Below are 20,429 nucleotides of genomic sequence, written 5' to 3'. Positions count from 1 at the left end.
TGGTCCCCAGCACCACCTAGTGAGAGGCAGAGCTCAGGAGTCAGATGAAGCTATATAACACAGAAGGCAGGTGGGCTTGTGACAGGGGGAGTCAAAGGGTTCTTGCTTCTCAGATGTGGACTTGTATTGGGGATTTAGGGAACTTGGAGGAGACATGGGAGGAGAGATATGTAGAGACATTTGGAAGAGACGTGGGTGAGAGTGCCCTGGGGAGGCTGACAATAGCAACCATTACCTTGATTGGTACTTTTTCCCAGACTGTCCTGGTCCCTTTTGCCACCTTTCTTTGGCTTCCCACCAGAAGGTGCCTTGGACTTGTGGCAAGATTTTGGGCCTCAGCAGCCTCACTTCAGGCTGACCCTGTTGACTGGGCATTTACCCACAAGGGGATAGGTAACTGGGTATTTTATTGAGAAACTATTATCCTTTCTTTTCTTTTTTTCTTCAAAGATTTATTTATTTATGCATACAAGAACTGGGGTACAGGCCAGAGGTGCGGGGGACGGGGGTAAACAGTTCACCAGAGAGAGTGGGGAGCAGAACAGGCAAATCTATTGGAAAACACTGCTGAGGGGAGCAGTGGGCAAGACAGGAGAGGTCTGCTGCGCCAGGTGGGTTGCTGCCTGGCCGCCGGGGATCAGGGATTGAACTCTGCTGCCTTGACTGGCGATAGCTTGATAGTGCTGTGTCTTCTCTCTTTCTATGCACACTAATTTTATTATTCTTTTACTAAGTTTGCTTTCTTTTTATGTGCATAGATGGTTTTATTGTGCAAGTTTGTTTGTGAGTTCTGGAGTACCCCTCAGTCTGCATACTAACACCTGCAGACAGGGGACAGAGTTCTGATGTGTCTGAGATGCCAGGACTGGTTACTCAAGTAAAACATCAATGAGATCCATTTATCAATCCATTTTCTAATTGTTTGCCTTTGGGCAACTTCTGTGAACCTCATTTTCCTCATCTAAGACAGGAAAATTATACCAACCTACAGTATAATTCTTTTCTTTTTTTTCTATTTTTTTTTTTTTCAGATTGAATCAAAATTCAGATTTTTTTCTTCAAATTGTATGGAGGTGCATAAAATACAAATTGATATAACATAAGATGCTTCAGTCAACATAGCCAAATTTCTATGTTCTTCCAAACCAACTGCCTCTCCAGCCTTTATGCTCTTTTAACCAATCACATCTCTGGAATAATCCCACTAACCTTTACCCTCCAGGGCACTACTGTAGACCCAGCCACACACTGTCTCTGACCACAGGACCCTTATATGAGTCCCGCGCTTTCTCCTCCTTAGACATTCTCCTATATGATAAACTTCTGCTTACATCCATTATCATTTTCCTCTAATCTTTTCTTGATCGGGGGGGGGGGGGTGGGGGGGGTTTGAGAGTTTTTTAAAAATGCAAATCTGATCCCTAGCTCCTGCTTAAAATCAGTCAATAGCTTCACATTGCCCTTTGGATAAAACCCAAATGCCTACTCTGAAGGGCTATGATCCTCTGAGTCACATACCCATAATACCACATTGTAAGCCAATTTTACCTCAACAACAACAAAAAAAATTCCTGTATTATACTGCCCCTGCCTCCTTCTCCACCCTGCAACTCCACTTACCTGCCAAACTAACTTTCTCAGGGCTCCTCAGTGCATCACATTTGCTCCCTCCTCTCCACTCAGTCCCTTTGCCTTGGAACACTTGACCTTTATTGTGTCCTACCTCCTTCACTTGGTGAGCTCCTACTGAAATGGAGAGGGACTGAAATCAGGAGGACTGGGGGAATGGGAAGGGCTGAGACACAGGACAGTGATTTCAAACAATATAGGAACAGAAGGAACAAAACAGCTCCCAGGAAAATAGAAGTGTTTTGCTGAAACGTTGCTGTGCTAGCCACCTGGAGTAAGATCCGGTTACAGCATAATCGGGGAACAGAAAAACAAACACCACGAACCTTCCCAACTACCTGGTGCCTAATCAATAGTCTGGCACATTGGGCAACAGGAAGTCTGACAGAGTATAGTAATGAACAGGGCTGGAGTAAACAGGCATTCTGCCTTGAACCCCCTCCTGCTGTCAGGAACTCTTTCCTCTTGCTTCAATAAATCTGCTCTTGCCTGCTCTCAAGTTTGGTGTGGTGGCTGTTATTCCTCAACTGATGTACACACCCGGAGCCATGAGCATGCACGCTCTTAATAAAACTTAGGTCATGTTGCTGTTACCCATTATCCTCTCAACTCTTTAGGTTGATACAATTCCAGCAGCAACACCCAATGTTTTTCTTTTCCACATGCTTTATTGTGAGCACTAGCTTAGTTATCTGATATCCCTGCAGGCTAGAAGGCAGGTGATCTAAGGGAAGGTATTGGTGAAGTGTAAATGTTCTGATTTGCTTTGATTAGATTTTGAGCTTCACCCCATATCTGTAGGTCAAGTTGCTTATCTTTATGCCTCAGCTTCCTCATGTTTTAAATAATACTGCCTGTCGCATATTGTGAGAGTTGAGTGAAATTATATATGTGTATGTCTATGTATGTATAAATATGAGATTATATGTTTACATAAAAGGTTTTGTTATAGGACAGGGAGAGGGGCAGCCCAAACCCCGCAAACCTGCCTATTCTAAATGGGTTCTGCCATCCACCGCATCAACACAAAACATATGAGACTTTAATGGGAAGGAACTTTAATAAAACTAGGAAACAATACAGGTAAGACAGAGTCTAGTTTCTAAATGAAGCACCCAAAGTTACCCGTCCCCTCGTGGGTAAAAGTCCATCCAAATGGGATTGGCCCAGAGCAAGGCCCCAAAACCTGCCACGAGTCTAAAGCACCTTCCAGTGGGGACCCACAGCAAAGGGTCAGAAATAACCAGACAAGCCCGGAAGGAAAAGAGCAAAATCAACATCAAGATAAAAGCTGCCATTGTCACCTCCCCATGGGTCTCATCCACATCTGTGTCACCCAGTCCGCGACCACAAGACAAGCGCAGTTTCTTCATGTGTCTCTAGGATCCATGCGCCTCCTCCAGGTCTCCTGGCTCCATCCTGCTTCCTTCCTTCCTCAGTCTCTTCTGCAGCTTCTTCTCTTCCTGCTCAGCTCCACCCTCCCTTGGGTGGGGCAGGGAACCTCCCCCTTTCCTGGGGACCATCCTGTTACAGTTTCAGTGTATTAACTAGTTCATAGTAAATTGTTGATAAACTGAAATGCATACACAATGCAAGCTTTTTCTTGTTTCTGGTTTTTTTTTTTAATTTATTTTTATGCGTACAAGAGCTGGGGTACAGGCCAGAGGTGGGGGAGGGCAGTGAGAGAATTCATCAGAGACAGAGTGGGAAGCAGGACAGGCGGATCCACTGAAATACACTGCTAAGGGTAGCAGCAGGAGAGACAGGAGAAGTCTGCTGTGCCATGTGGGTTAGCTTCTTGCCCGGGGATCGAACTCATGCCGCAGTGGCTGCCGACAGCTTCACAGTGCTGACACTCAACCCCTTGTGCCACCAGGGAAGCACTGTTACTTCTGTTTTGCTTTTTTAAGCAACATATTCCTAAACCTGCCTTCTGGGTATCCACTTTCTCTTTATTTTCTATTAGCTTGATAAAATTAGAGTTTCAAAAATAAAATATTAACACTATATCTGCTTTAGAAATTGCTCATTTTTTTCAACTTGTGTAGCCTTTAAGATGACCTAAGACATAAAGTAGGTGAGAAATGAGCAAAGAAAATATTGCATTTACAAAGCATACTTTCCAGTCAATTCAATGGAGATCTCTTGCCTTATCTCAGTTGTAGAGCCTGCCTTGCCCACAGTCTTTAGTCTTTGCCTGTTTCAGAGTCCTGCCCGTAAAAGCCACTGGCTGGGGAATTCAGTGAGAAGAGACTTGAGTATTACGCTCATTCAACAAAACAGGACTGTAGAATGCAAGCAAATTAAAGCATTCTCAGTGCCTCTGAACTTCACTCTGCCAAAAAATTAGTTGCCACATACATTTCAAAGGCAACACTACAATTTAGTGCAGCATGGGTTATGTGACATTTTTTAAAGGTCCTTGAAGAAAATGACAAAACAAACAGCTTCCCAATTTCATGGGCCCTAAGTGTTGGTGAAAACACTGTGTGTGAAAAATCAATAAACATTGTACCTTGCCACCGAATTTTGCGAGGGTGTACTTATTACCCCAGAGTCACCAGGCTTTAGAAGAGTTATTGTCATTTTGATTTTCAGATGAGTCATTGGGTCTCTTGCCCCTCTGAGGCACTTCATTATGATTCAGTGCAAAGTACTGAAAGGGCTTGGCTTCCGGGAGTTAGTGGTGTCGGGGTGGGGGTTGCAGTGGCTCCCGTTGCCATGAGGCTTAATTGACACCTTTGATGTAGCCTAAGACAGAACCCGCACCTCCCACTGCTGCTTGGAAGACGTCAGCCTTACGCAGAAAAGGCATCTGCTGATGAATCCTGCATCTCATTCAGTTTGCTCTGGGAGCAGCCTTAGCCATCCTTAACTCACCCGACGCCTCCCATTTCCGCGGGTGCTCGGTTTAGTGCTGAGAAGGGATTTCGCCTCTTGCTAGTGTCAGGTCAAACACTGTGTCCATGTTAGAACTCATAGAAGGTAAGTTAATATGTGATCACTCTCCCCTGTGGAAAGTGTTTATTATGCACCCGCCAGAATCTGTGTGTCTCATTGCTAGTGCTACTTCATTGACTGTGGATGTAAAGCATGTAAAAATGTCATTTTACAGGAAAAATCTAGTGACCTTCTAGAGCTTTATAAAGTCATGTCTTTAAGTGTTTTATCAGTTCTTAGTGGTAATGTTACTCAGAGAAAAGAATTGCTTACTCGAGTTCTGTGGCTTTGATTCAGTTTAGTGATAATGTTGCATGAACGTCTAGAGAATGATAAGTTTCCAGTGATTTAAACCTTTGCAAAGCCACTTTACTTTTCAATAGAGTAAAGTCACACTGTGAGAAGTTCTTGAATATCTGTGCCAGTTACTTTTCCTGTTGAAGGCAAGTCCTTCAGAGTTGTTAGGGAGGTTGCAGGGCACAAGTGGATGCAGGAACTTCAGGAAGTGAGTTCTTAGCTATAAAACAGCAATCTCTTTTAATATCACTTGTGAGCTGTGCTAATATTTGCTCCTTCTGGGTGGTCCTGGGAAACGGAACTCAGGAATTAGAGATGAATCCCACTGAAAATGTCTTCCGACCTTAGCGACCTTCTTTAAATCTCTATTGGCACTATTGAAGGCATCATTAGTAATTTTTCAGGAAAGTTGTGAAAAGTACATTGAAAAAAAATTTTATGTGCTTGCTGCCATAGTAAACACAGGATTAGCAAACAAAACAGTAAATATCTGAAGAAGGCTACTCCATAAAGCTTTTTTCCAGAACTGTTAGGGGGCTGCCCTATAACAGAACTACTGATAAAAAGATGTTTGGAATTTAGCAACTTCCCCTTTACAGCTGTTTATTTCTCTTAGAAGATGGTCTGTTATGAAAGTTCTTTGACATGTAATTTTTTTTTCTGTGATTCTTTGTACTTCTAGTTAATGGAACCCCTGGTAGTCAGCTCTCTACTCCCCGTTCGGGCAAGTCGCCAAGCCCATCACCCACCAGCCCAGGAAGCCTGCGGAAGCAGAGGGTAAGGAAATAAATGAGCTTCTCTTTAAGAGCTGCCTGACCTGGGGTTCAGAGTGGCACAGGTGCCTACAAATAGCCCTGTCCTAATAGTGCTGCTTGTCTCTAAGAAATCACCAGGCTAGGGCCGGAGATGACCAACAGCAGGTCATTTATTTCTGCTTATTATCATTTCTCTTATCTAGAACTCAGAGCTTTTAATTTCTCAGTAAATTTGTCCAAATCTTAACTGTGGAAAATAAATATCTGCTGCTTCACTTATAAATACCCCACTCTTTTGTTCTGAATGCACAGATGTTACTGGCTTTAGTTCGTAAATGCCTTAGTTATAACTAGTTTCTTTAAATATGGCCATAGACCTTCAGGCTTTCCTAAAGAAGAAAAAGAAAAAGGGCCCTCATCAGAGAGGTGATCCATGGTGGGCAGCTGCTCTATGGCATGAAATGATGGTCCAGAGTGACGTGGGCTTCACGGGATGGAGACATGTGACATATTTTGTGAATGAGCCCACATTGAGCACCTTCTTTTTCATCACCGCCTGTATTTATTTTTTAACGTCTTGTGTAATGATGGAGAAGTTTATGAGCCTTGGACGCAAAGGTGATAAAGTTACCAGAAAGATGCTGAGGAATGGGGGTGAGGATGGCTCTTCTTTCAGGACGGAAGAACTATGGTTCTTATCCCTTTAAATCAGTACTGTTGGTCTCTTCCAATTATACCCTGGCAAGAATAAAAGGAGTGGGAAGGGAAGGAGGGGGGAGGTGCAGTGGAGGAAAAGAAGAGCTTCCATTGTCCTGATTTCAGAAGTGAGGTTGGGAGAAACGAGTTGCTCTCAGGAGAGTTTCTGATGGTACTCACTGGCCATTTTCATAAACAAAGGCTTCTGGGAGGATTCGGAACTCGAAGTCTGGATTTTTGAAGTTGGTTTCTTTTATTGTATGTTTTAAAATGAGACTTCTGAGTTGCATAAATTTAAATTGCATCCAAGGTGCAAGGTCCTCTTTTCAGACCTCCTTCCAAGGTTGTGTCTACAAGAGCCCATCTAAAAGTGGGTGTCAGGTTGTCGCTCAGTCCCCATTCCCTCTGTCTATCCCACCAGATATCAGCTTGTGTTGTCCTTCTCCTCGGAACTAACTGGCACCGTGTTCAACAGTTTGGATCATTTGGTGAGGCCTAGGGTTTGGCTCAAGCTCCTCTGCTAAATGGCTGTGATATTTCAGATATTAACCCCTCTGGGCCTTAGTTGGAAAAACAACACAAAACAGAAAAGAGGCTCTTGCCACTTAGAAAACCCATAAATTCTATTCCGGTTCCATCTCAGCGTGTCCAGTATGACTTTCTTCTTTGCCGTGGTCTAATTTGGCATTTTAAAGTCCAGGAATCCTTACTGAGCTACTACAAGAAGAATTGGCCAATTATTTACTGTCCTGAAAGTCTATCTTTGAGTGTTGGGTGGCGTAGTGGGGTGATTTTTTTTCTTGTAACTGCCATCCAGCAACGGCCCCCTCCATGGCAGAAGCCTTGAGAACTGATAGCACCGAAAGAGCCTTATTTCACAGAACATTCTCTCTTTTGAACTGTATACTTTAGAGAGTACACCTGGCATAGAGAGTCCTCTTCATCCTTTGAGCTAATTAAACTGAGATTCGGGATGCAGCTCTTGCTTAGTTATTGAGATTAAATTGGAGTGATTGAGAATCCCAACCACAGATGAGCTTCTCTCCCTGCTTGCTTGTGGAGACCTTCACTTTGGGGCTGTAAAGTATTTTGGTGAACTGTCCCTTTGTTGGCAGGCAAGGCTAGAATTTGCTTTGTCTGCCCTCTGTATTTTCACCATGATTTTGTTCAACTGAGGCAGAAAATTTCCATCTAGTCACCAGTGGCTTATATACTTAACACTGGCACCTGGGAAATGATTATAAGGGATGTTTCTTCTTATAGTGCCTTCATTTTGTCATTTAAACTACCAGCACAAGCACCATACTTGAGTGGGAAAAACAATCCCTTTTGTTTTAGAGAGACAAAGGGTTTATCGTCATCTGAAAACATTTATTAAGCACATGTTGTGAGCAGAGTGCTGGATAATTCAGAGATGGTGTAGTCTCCAGGCTTTTGAATTTAGACCGTAAATGAACATCCTCCGTCCATGTACCATGTCAGTGCGTGAAGACATTCCCAGCTGCTTTCACTAGAGGAGCTTTCATCTTGGTGTGGAGGCAGCGGCATCAAATAACCCCTCCCAGTGAAAATGGGTCTAGAATATCCCTAAAAACTGATCCTGTTTCAAATTTGGTTAATGTTCCTCTCAAATATTTGGCTATGCCCTTTTGCAGGAAATACTGAAATAAGTGAAAGATGGCAAGTGCTAAAAGAAGACACTTCAAAGAATAAATTAACTCTTTTTATTGCAAATTGGAAAGCAGTAGCTACTTCTATTTTTCCTTCTGTGTTGCCTAGCAACATGGCCAGGAAAATGAGGGTGGCTGCCCCCACCCCAAGACAAACACACACACACACACACACACACACACACACACACTTCCTACCTGGTTTTAAAGCACAAGAATGTAAGTTGATTTTTATTTAAAGAAATATTGAGACATTTGACCCACTTCTTAAATAAGAAAGCCTATTTTTTCTTTTTATTAATTTTGATGATTAATTCCCTTTCTTTTTTTTTCTTAAACTCGTATTTTTATGTTACCTCTTTTGACATCTTAGAATAGTCCTCGGCTGCATGCCAGATATTTTTCTTCATGAAAGTACTGGTGGTAATGTCCCAAGCAGCCTCCTTATTTTTCCTGAGCAGTGATATTTAAGTTGCTGTCTAGAAGCATTTTACTGGTCACGGAAGCAGCTTTTGGAGGCTCTGTACCATCTATGAACTTTTTTTGGTCCCATTTCTTAATACATCAGGAAGAAATGTGTTGTGGTGTGTAGGTTGAATGAAGCTCCCCATTATACTCCCACGTCGCTGACTTTTGTAGATTATCTGATCAGTCAGATGATGTGAGGAGTGGGTGGCACAAAATAGAAAAAGAAGCCAAGATTCTAGACACTGCAGATTCTGAGCTGGTTGCCTGGCTACCACAGAGAGATCTAGTAGCAGAAAGGGATGGGAGGGGAAAAGAGAGGAGGTGATGGGTGAGTGGTTGGGAACAGGGAAGAGCAGTGAAAGGGATGAAGGAGATCACATTGGCTTGCTCTCTGTCTTCCAAACGTAACACTTTGAAAAGGCAGTGTTTATTGGATTTATGCTGTGTGCAACAATTGAGTAGCTGCACCAAAATGCTGAATGTCAGTTTAGGAGTCCTGGTAAATTATTTTGTGAGGTAAGCACATTCCTCTTCTACCCAGAATGGGCAGGAACTGTGCAAGGAAGCATTGCCCAGACACATAAGAGCAGTGCTGGCATTGACAGACCTCAGGGGCTATAAAACTCAACTGGACACATAGGCAAAGCTCACGAGCAGAGCAGGCAGCATTTCTTGCCAATGCAAAATAAGCACCATTATGTTTCCTTTTATCCAATGTCGTGGCTCTAAAAGGTCAATGACCACTGGTCAGTAAACCAAGGATTTCATTCAATGTTGCTCCACTCTTAAGGGAGCCATAGGGCACCCAAGAATGCCAAGTAAACAAATCTATACTGCCCTTCATCTTACAGGACCTGTATCACCCCCTCTCTTCGGATGATTTGGATTCAGTAGGAGACTCAGTGTAAAAGAGACAATGGAGCAATGTGTATGGTTTGTGATTGGGTGAAGGTTTCATATTTCCTAAGCAAAAGCCTAACAGCAAAACACACAAAAGAGCTTTGCATATCTTGAAATTATGAAAACCAAATTGTATAATGATAAATACACAAGTATTTTATATTCATAATGTTAATCTGCAAGAAATTAAACAAAAAAATCTACATTGCTTTGGTTGGGGTAAATTTGAACTCAAACTGGCTCAGTTATTGAGAATTTTGTGAGACCCGACTTTTAATGAATTTCATGTATGGATCCAATAATGAGTACAAAAACATACTAATGATGTAGCATTACAGAGTTATATTTCTGTAGCTGGGTTTTTATTTCAATCATAAGCTGGTATGTAGTTATCCTTATGTAAGTATATAAGGTCATATCTTAGGAAGACCTAGGCATCAGGAAGTTTCCTTATTTATGTTGTCAAGTAAATCTTATTTTTTAAAGTATCTTTTGTTGGAGACAGCATACATATACCTTAAACTACATACCATCATGAAGTACTTGTTCAGTGGCATTGCTATAGATTATTTCGTTCCTTCTTATAACCACATATGTCATATTTCAAATGTGTAAAGGCTGAATCTATGAAATTCTTTTTACACATAGGTTCAAATAAAACATGTCTGGACTTGTTCCAAAACATAAATTTGAACAGCAAAATATCTCAAATGGTGTTATACAAATCAGAACCAAAATATCTAAATCTCCATTCTGATAAATCTTGGATCTTTCTCGTATTTTGGAAATTTTCATATGCAAAACTCCTTTTGTGTAAAACCAAGTATGTCTATGACTATAACCCACTGTTAAACCTTAATCTACTAATTCTGCACTAGTAGTCCTTTATTTAAATATATATATAGTCAGCTTTGCTTAAACATAAAGTAATTATTTTAAAATCTGAATGTTAAAATTAATTTAATGTGTATGGTCTGTTGTATTCAAGCCATAGCCAAGTAATCATTTACTTTTACTCGTTCAAATACTAACAATTTAAGACTCATGAAGCATGGTATTGGTATTCTATAGGTTTGACACATCTCAGTAGGTGATAAATTAAAAATGTATGATGCCATTTGGAGGCTTTTACTTGAGTTTTTTTCCTTCAAATTTTACTTGAAAACTGAATTGAAAAACAAAATGTTTGATTTAAGATGGAAAGAAACTGCATTGTAATATGCCGTTTAAATGCTATCAATTTATCTGCTTGATAAATTGTTCAACTATCAAATTTTACCATCTGGTTTATAGTTACATATGTTACCATCTCACTTTCTAAGTGAATAAAATATTCCAACCAAAAGAAGTAAAAAAAAAAAAAAAAAACCCAGAAACAGTCCAGGCAACCTAACAGCATTTGAAAACATAGCCTTATAATAATTAGTGCCTCATTATCCTGTCTGTTGGGGAGAAAGACACTTCTCTGGCAATTTATTCAGGAACCACAAACTGAACCATTCCATCTTGAAAGAACAGTTCATAATAATACCTGTTCCAGACTTCAGGTTTTAAAACTGTTTCTAATAGAAATGAACAGAGACTCCTGCTGAGATCAAAAGACTGCTTTGTTTTAACTGAAACAGTAAACATCTGTGAAGTTGCCTATGCTGGTGTCTGTTCTAGTTATGTCTTTGTAAAATGCATTACTTAATACAGTTGAGTCCATAAAGGATTAGTATGTATTTGACTGAACTGTCAAAAATGCAAAGAAAGCAGTGGAACAGTTAACTTGAATCTGGTGGGGTAGATGGTCCATAACAAAAATAAATTCCAACAATTTTAACTTCCCTGCACTGTCAATCTTATAGACAACTACTGCTTAGAGAGGTCCAATAAATGCTATTTGTTCTGAATAAGTGGCAGATATTGCCAATTGATATGAAGCCCATGGCTTTGTTTAGACACGGCAAAAAGAAACTGGACTTGTACTAATTGCCGATAGATATCATAGCCAGCTTTCCATTCAAGCAGTTCCAAGGGAAATGCTATTCCACAGCATTTAATCTTTTGAACATATGACTTTTATTAAAGGACTGTTCAGGGGCAATATATATCATTTACTTTTGAAACTAAAGTCCCTAAGAGATTGAAATAGCACACCATTTATAGACTTTGAGATCTCTTTCTATGCAGAGGGTAATTCCATTATGCTACAGCAGAAATTTTAAAAATGCTTAACAACAAACCAGCAGTTTTCAGTTCATTGGTGGAATCAAATCAGTGATTTATAGGCACTTAAGATTTACTTACTTACAGAATTCTTTTTCAAAATTAGACAATGAATTTTAAAATTGTTCTATTGAGCAGAAGAGAACTCCAGAAAAAGCCATGCATTTTTGTCCTTATGGTAAACCTTAAATCGCTATGAAGACATTTTGCTCTGGTTAAAATTTTTATATTTTTTCACTTGCAGTCGCGTTTTCTTCTTTGTTATCATAAAAAAGATATTGTACATATTTCTCTGCTTTCAGCATTTTAGAAATGCAAAAGCTAATAATATCAAGTGTAAGGTTCAGTGTGAACTCAAAAGACTGATTCTGAAAGCCACGTGGTATGTTCTTTGTCTTGCTTAATCAATTGAGTGGGAAAAAAATTCCACAATGTTTCTACACTGTCACAGACTTTAAAGAAGTTCTACCCATCTGTACACATCCCTGTGTTCATATATTGGCTCATCTAAATATAAAACAATCAAATAACATTGTCTAAAAACATTCTGAACTAGCATTTATGTACTCCATGTACACAAAAGTGTGTTCCCAGCCTTAACCAGAAGGGGCATTTTGGTTATGTCCACTGCACATTTATACGTGACTGTGCTGTCTTTTTTTTATATTATTATTAAAAGACAGTGGAGTCTAAAAACCACATTTCTTAATAAAAATGGATGAAAACATAACACAATATTCCCAAAAAATAATTCCGTATTTTTAAACTATTGGACTACTAAATTTTTCACATGTGGCCATATATCTATACAGATGTGTGGGTGCTTATGTAAATTTGTAGGGCTAAGTGTGTATGTGGATGTGTTATAGAAGTATTTGTGTATGTGTATAGAACAGAAATAGTAAAGTATAATATTTGTGACACAACCTTATAAGTTACTGGCTTTTATGGACTTCATGTCACAAATTGCTGCAATGTTGGGTCATAGGTAAGTTCAAAAGTAGTTTGCTAAACAACTATGCAAAATGATTCCAAATATTCAGATGTACTGATTTTTTTAAAAAAAAATTAGAATCAGGTTGTAAAACATTTGATATTCAGACAAATCCAACATTGCATTAACAATTAAATATAAGCACACATTAATGTTTATATATCTGATATCCAGTTAGTGAAATGACTGAATACAATTATCAGTTTTCTCTAGTGTGTGTTTATTGAAGACACATAATGATTGTCAGTCAGTATCCACTAAAAAGGAGGTACTCATTTGTAGGGTTTTGAGTAGTTGAATATTATGTTGAAACATAAATAGAACAGAATCTAAACTATATTTGACCTGAAGTTTAGTAACAAAGCCAGATAACCTGTAAGGCAATTTTATATGTTGTTTGCAAAACACTATTTTAAACTGCTGGCATATTTTACTAGTTATAAATTTCTGTTATAAGTGTGTGTGTGTAAATATATACAGGTATGTAAGTATGTATGTATGTATGCACACACACTGACCGATGCTATTTGAATGAATTTACTATATAAGCATACATTTGCTATTTATGCATATTTGCATTAGCTTTGCTAGCATTTCTAATTGTGCATGTTAGTGACAACTGTATTTGATTGAGATATTCCACAACACTACAGTGTGAATTCAGTATACCAATGCCTGATGCAGTCTATTATACTGTCAACTGAAAAATACTTGTAATTTTGTGCCTGTAACGCATATGGAAAAGATAGGAAATCTGAGGCCCTACCTATAATTTTTAAGGTGCATGATATATTGTGTCTTAAAAATGTGGTTCATTTTAGTAAAAATGATGATAAATTCCAAGATAGTATAAATGATGCATGTGATACATGGGTGTTTGTATTATATATGGCCACAAAATGTTTTTAAAGCCAGGGTAGTAGGTATCTGAAAAGTTAGTGGAAAAGCTATGAAAGTTAATTTTCTTCTGAAGATTTTGTTTTCAAGATTATATTCATCAACAATGCAAGGAATTGAACTTATTTGTTCTAAATTTTTACCTTTCAATATACTATGAACGTTAATTTGGATACAATTTTATAAAATGATTGACATACTTTCTGCTTACAGTTTGAGTTACTTGGATATGTAGTCTTCTGTTTAAAACAGTAGTTAGTGTTAAAATGTTTTAAACAGCTATAGGTTTAAATTCCACCAGTCAAAGCCATCAGCAAAGTTTTATAGAGCTAAATTCTGAAATGTTTCATTGAACTAATTTTTAAAGTCCCATTCCTTTGTGCTGCAGTTTCATTGTAAAATGTTGTACCTTGTGTTTCACTGGACCCTGCTATTCCTCTCAAAGTTAACTTTGTGACATCACCTTAGGTTACATATATAATAAACAGGAAAAATCTGCTATGTTGTTCGGTGAATTCTTTCAGAATCCTTGATAAGTAGACATTGAAATTGAAATGATTGTGTAGGGTAAGAGTTATTTTCATACTTATGACACTCGTGATATAATTAGCATCAGCAAGTGATACTTGAGATATTGCAGAATAGAACTACATGACATCATCTGAAGTATAAAATACTGACCAAGAACAAAATAAGAGTACTATCTGATGAAGAATTCTATTTCACTCAGTTACATTAAAATCATTAATGTACTTTCAGAGCTACCTTAAGGGCAAATTTTTCAACAAATTGGCAACTAGTTGGAAAAAAATCAAATTACCATGCATTTTTAAAAAAAAACATTTTAGCTGTCTCTCAGACTTGAAGTCATTTTTCCTAAGGTCATCTAACTTACAGGGGGGAAAAGGAAATGTGTATATGTGATGTGTGTGTGTATGCATTTATTTCCAAAGCACTGATAAACTGTAAAGTATATAATAAAATTCATAAAATAATGATAATAAAATACTTGTTTCTCCAGCTTTAATTTAGAATCCATAACCTATTTGTTCATAATATGGTGTAAGGGAGAGAAAAAGTTCTATTGATGTAGGTAGAATGTATTTTAATATTAAGTTTATTATAGAAAATAAAAATTCCGGTTTTAAATCTAACATTTCTGCTAGATTTATTTTAACATTAAAATTGCAGTTTGCTTTAGTCGATTCTCTTTAGTATTGCCTTGATAACCTAAATATAATCAATACTGTAAAGAACAGTGGTACAACTGGAGGGAATGTTTGCAAGTTTATAAAATTCCAAACTGTGTTTATATTTTCCAATATATATAGTAGAGCTTAAAATAAAAGGGAGCAAGTGCTTGGAAGAGTAAAGAGCTCCTTTCATAACAGGTTGGGAATCCTATTTAAGGAGTAAATCATAGAATTATTTTATTGAGAGAGGGGATACACTACATTGCTTCCTGACCCCCTTCCTAATTCTGATTTTTTGAAGAGTAACTTATAAAAGGAGGCAGCATGCCCTTCACCACCTCCAGTTCAGATTCTGAATTTATAGGTCTTGGCCTGAGTATGGTCACTAAAAAGGAAAGACGAAAAGACTGTCTGATATAACAGAGTTGTAACTAAATGCATTTATTTTGTATTCTTGGTTCCTGTGACTTTCCTAACATAGATTTAATGACAGTATTCCCACTTTCATTTTCTCTTTCTCTAAGATAAACCAGTTTCCTAAATAGCAGTTCTCCAGTTTTTTTAAAACTTTGACCAAATGTTTATAACATTTTGCAATTTTCAATAGTCATTTTTGTTATCCACATGATTATCCATCCCATAAACTTTATTTTGGCTAAACTTACTATAAAGAATACAGACAAGGGGAATTTGGAAAAGGGGATCGATCCCTTTGTACCTTGTTTCAAATAATGGAGCTCTCTTATAATTGAAGCTTGATGTCATCAATTTATGTTCTACATTCACTTGGATTTCAAACTCACTGCATCAGGATTATGATTTAATTTTATTGCACAGGGTCATTCTTTAGAAATTCTGTGTCAAGTCAATACCACCAAGACAACTGTGTGCTTTTGTTATGTATCCATTGGTTGTTTCCTTTATAAAATTGGTCAAGTTGATTTCTAATTTTTTAAAATCATTTTCCAAATTATTGTTAACAAAGTAATAATCATATGCCTAAGTAAAATATGGATTAGAAATAATACAATTATTTAGCCAAAGCTCAAGTTACTGGTAAGATTTTTCTACCTTGATCAGATCAACTGGGTCAATTGGTATTTTTGAAAACTTTATATGGAGTGGACCCCGGTTGATTGACACCATTAATACAAATAGCAGGAGTAACTCATACCATTTATATTTAAAATGAACTGTTTTTCCTACAGTCATCAGATACATCTTGGTAAAATGTGGTTAGAGCTGTTATGTCAGATTTCTCACTTACTTCAAAAAAGTGTGATATGTTCTCCATCTGTTATATGATCCCAAGTTAAATAGCTACACTTAGGATGTGTTCTTACTTAGGGCAGTGCTTTTATGAAGGTGTGCCATAAAAGCATCCAGGTGCCAGCAACCTGCCCACATGGTTCCCATTAGATCTGCTTGGAGGTGATGACATTTCAAATGTCACAATATCTCTAGAGCAGCTAATTGCATTAAATTCTAAAATAACTGTATGTTTTTTTATTGTATATCCAGATGTCTTAGAATTAGCAAACTTACTAAAGAAAACAGACTATAAAATGTTTTATCTGCTCAAAAAAACATAATAGATAAACCCATGTATAATAAGCATGCAAAAATATAAGTGAACTTCTTAGCTTCTTTTGGTCATAAATAAAGTTTGGTTTAATCTCATTAGGTTAATTTTAAAGAAAAAGAACTTGCACCTTTTCCTTTTACTATTTTCAAGATCAGTCAGTTTTAAGGATGATAATTGAAGTGTTTCGGCACTATGTATATTTAGGATTAGTAGCAAACTTATACAAAGAGCCAATCTTATTCTAAATGACTTCAAATGGGAGAGAGAGCAGAAATGTTGGGTGACAAAATCAGAATTCCAAATAACCAGCTGGAAGGATGTGAATGTAATAAAAATGACATTTAACATGAGTAACTGTGAAGTCCTAGACTTGATCCAAAACACCAGCATCCCAAATGCAAAACAGGGTGACCAACCCAACTGTGAGCTCAAGGAATGACTAAATGTTATGACTCTATCAATAAGTCATTATGATCTCAAATGCATTCATTCTCTATTCACAAGGAAGAAAACTATCTTTTCTGCTCTGGGCTGTTCGGTGTGCACCTACAGTATTACCTTCAGTTTGTTGCTTTGTTTTAATTTTTATTGAGGTTCCATTGTTTTATAACATTGTATAAATTTTGCATTCAGTTTTGAGCACCAGCAATCACAAGAGAGAGTGACAACTGACTGTGTCACTCCACCAGGAGCATCAAAAGGTGATGAAGATTTTGCATGATTAACAACCAAAGAAACTGGGAATATTCAAGTTCAAAAAACACAGAAGGAACCAAGTAGCTCTTAACACATGAAACAGGTCCATCATTAAAGCCATTTTGTTCAAGTAGTAACATTGATTGAGGAGGAAAATATACTGGCAATGTTGTACAAATGGGTGGACTGTGTTCATTATTTAAGAACCTGGTATTGTTATATGTCATTCTGTTTAAAGTTGCAGTTTCCAAGAACATATGCATTAAGTCAGGGCGTACTGTATCTGAAGCACTATCTTAGGAAAAATGGGTTAGATCTCTACTGATGACACCAGAGGTGAGATCTGGGATGAAAAAATGGGAAATGAAGAGAGACATCTTTTCAACCTAATTTAAGAAAGAACTTTCTTTGCCTCATATTACAATTAAGGGAATACCTTGGAAGTAGAGTGTTCAGTACTGCAATATTTCATTTGACTACATAGTTGGTATTTTTGTAGCTGAAATTTGATCTCTAGATAGAAGTAGGAAGTAGTAGACAATATTTAAGGTCCATTCCAGTCCTTTAAATTGTTTGAATCCACAAATGGTCATTGTTTTGGAAAATGTATTATGTTAGCTGTCTTTGGGGAGAACAAAAGATAACACCATTAGAAATCAATTTTTTTACTCCATTTAAGCATAATAGGTAAAAAATGGGAACTTTCAAATTTTAGACTACCCTATGTATAATTTTTTTAAAGATTTGTTTATTTATGCATACAAGAACTGGGGTACAGGCCAGAGATGTGGGGGGTGAGAGGATTCACCAGAGACAGACTGGGGAACAGAACAGGCAGACTGATCAAAGTACACTGCCGAGGGGAGCAGTGGGTGAGACAGGAGAGGTCTGCCTCGCCACGTGGGTAGCTCCCTGGCTGGCCGGGGATCGAACACATGCTGCAGAGGGCTGCAGATTGCTTCATAGTGCAGTGCTTAACTAACCCTTGTGCCACCAGGGAGGCCTTGTATAATTGTTTTTTAATTAAAATTGTCTGTTACTCTCAAACAACATGAAATTTAAAATGATATTACATTCTTAACAAATCTAAAATTGAAAATAAGCAATTTTGAATATTAGCAAAATTGTGTTAAAACCTACTTTTTTTTTCCCCCAGAGACTAAAAACCTTGAGGGCTTTTTGTTCATAAGGCAGAGAAAACACAGCTGGCATTGTGGCAAGCATTCAGGGCATCAGACATTTGGTGGCACTGTTGAAAATGTAATTCATTAGTTGATAAGGCAGTTTAGTGAATAATACCCAATAAGTTTATAGAACACAACAGCTTTAAAGATGTTTTCATATACTTTGGGTCAGAGTTCTGGATTGGTTATTTGATGTTCTTATTAAAAGAACAAGTTTTTGGAATGAGTGCATAAATTGTGGACATCTTTGTGAGAAAACACGCCACTAGTCTATTAATTCGGGGCCTTGATGAAAGAATGTCTTTGTATTCTAAAATTTTAAACACCATATGACAAGACAACACCTGCCACCCCAAACCACAATGTGTCTACATTATTAAACACCATTTGAGATGCTGCTGGAAGAAATTCAAGCATCAGAAAGCTCAGAAGAGAAGATGTGCATTTTAGAAATTGACCTACTGCTTTTCTGCCGGAACACCACTATGTCTACAGGAGAAGTGGTGACATGGGAATAAAAGATCCCACTGTTCTGAAAAACACACACCTTCCTCTCAAAGGTGGTAATGTTAATGTTTATTTTCTCCAGACATCAACATCATAAATCTGCCTTGTCTCAGCCTCGTCTTCCAATATTATAAATACAAGGTTTTCACAAACAGACATCCGTAAAAGTCAGCAGAGCGTGACTTAGAAGCTCATACATTTACAGTGCCTTCAGCAGAGTCAGTGATGACTACATAGTGTTATACCGAGAAAAACTCTGTTTCTGGGTCACCATATGATCTGCATCCCTCTTTCTAGCCTGTCATAGGTAAATGTGTGCTACTGGTCACAAAGTGAGGCTGCATGAGAGAGAATGGAAAAAGAGCTTGTCAGCAGCCTGATTGATGGGGGATTCTTACAATACCGGAAAATAAAGGGCACACCACACAAACTATGTGGCATTCAGAGGTAGAGTAATCGCAAAAAAGCTTCTATAATGTCCTATAAAGAAACAAATGCATCTGTCATGAATTTAATATTTATTCCAATTGTGTCAACCATCAGCTTCAATGAACTTGTCCAATGGAACATGCTCATCTTAGCAGCACCCAGGAAAAAGTTCTATGGAAATTGAACCATGTGACCTTGCAGTGATTTAAATAGCATTTCCCCATCTATATTATCTACTTGGTAAAATCTAAAACCTTTGAATTTCCTGTGTGAGATATTGTTGAACATCAATTATTATATAAAGTTTCTCCCTCTTTGTGTACACTTAAGGCTGGATGGAATCGGGAGGGGAGGTTGAAGGGAGAGACAGGTAAGCAGAAGAAAATAGGCCAATACTGCTTCTTGCTACCTCTTCATTACTAATTCAGCTACAGATGCTTTTTCCCTTCTCTCTGCTCCACAGACAGCCGGCACCATGCGCCAGTGCCACCCCCTCACCGCCTCCTGCTCCCATCAGGCCAACCAAGTGGATAAACCCAGGGAAACAGAAGGAAGATCTTTTAGGACAAGCTGTGTTCACTATTTAGAAATAGCATTGAAATGTGAAAATTGTTTCTCAAGGAATAGATGCAGAGATGGAAATGTTCATTGTTAAAAGTACTGCCCTATAGCTGATCCTAGTATTAAATATTTGATATTGCATTCTCCTCTGAGCTTTCTACTTTCTACCCTGTTTGTTTTCACAGGTCTTGGGTCAAAATACACTAAAAATACAAGGTAATCAGCAGGTTTAGGCTTTTATTCCCATTTTTGCCTAGACTTCTTGTGTATCATTTAAGATATCAATAACCTAATGAGTGCTTGTGTCTTTACTCAAGGTGGAATTAACAAACCCATTCTTTTGCCTTCTTCAAGGATGTGGTAATGCTGAATTTTTTTAAGGATATTCCATAAAAACAGACTGAAGAGAAACTTTTTCTATTATAAGAATAGAAAAGGTATTGGAGATCAGAATGGCGCCATATTTGAGGCCCGTTTGCAGATAGACTGGAAGCGTGAGGTGAGATGCCTAAAATCTGCCAAGCCTAAACAGCAAGATAAAAGGTGCTAATTTTGAGAAAAATGAGTAGAAAGTCATGGAACTTCCAAATTTACAATGATTAAACTTTCACAATTAACACCATCTATTGGTTAATGGGGTAGGAGGAAGAGGTGACCCTAATTGAATAGTCTAAGAACCTTCCTATGCAAGTGTTACAGCCAAATCTTTCCTGGTGGTGGGTGCAGCTATCTCCTGAGATTCTGGGCTGGAGGTAGCACCTGGAGACACAGGCACTATGACCAAGTGTTTTTATTCTCTGTTTCTGTTCCCTTTCAG

At 38.0% G+C, this 20,429-nt stretch overlaps 1 protein-coding gene across 5 annotated transcripts in view; it reads left to right on the top strand.

The window, feature by feature from the left end:
- Positions 1-20,429, top strand: part of DCLK1 (doublecortin like kinase 1) — a 323,697-nt gene that overhangs the window by 238,439 nt on the left and 64,829 nt on the right. For 2 of the 5 annotated variants that reach the window (XM_037527168.2, XM_037527169.2), the window contains exon 6: positions 5,549-5,643. In XM_037527168.2, the coding sequence (XP_037383065.2) occupies positions 5,549-5,643 (95 nt within the window). Of the gene's footprint in view, positions 1-5,548; positions 5,644-9,306; positions 20,424-20,429 lie in introns of those variants that run through there. The other 3 variants (XM_054701202.1, XM_054701201.1, XM_054701200.1) reach the window with 3 other exon arrangements.

The sequence above is a fragment of the Talpa occidentalis genome, unplaced genomic scaffold (assembly GCF_014898055.3).
Source record: "Talpa occidentalis isolate TD23 unplaced genomic scaffold, MPIMG_talOcc4v2.1 talOcc4.5, whole genome shotgun sequence".
NCBI classification, from domain to species: Eukaryota; Metazoa; Chordata; class Mammalia; order Eulipotyphla; family Talpidae; genus Talpa; species Talpa occidentalis.
The sequence above is the reverse complement of the archived record's forward strand: the minus strand, read 5'-3'. Positions and strand labels throughout refer to the sequence as shown.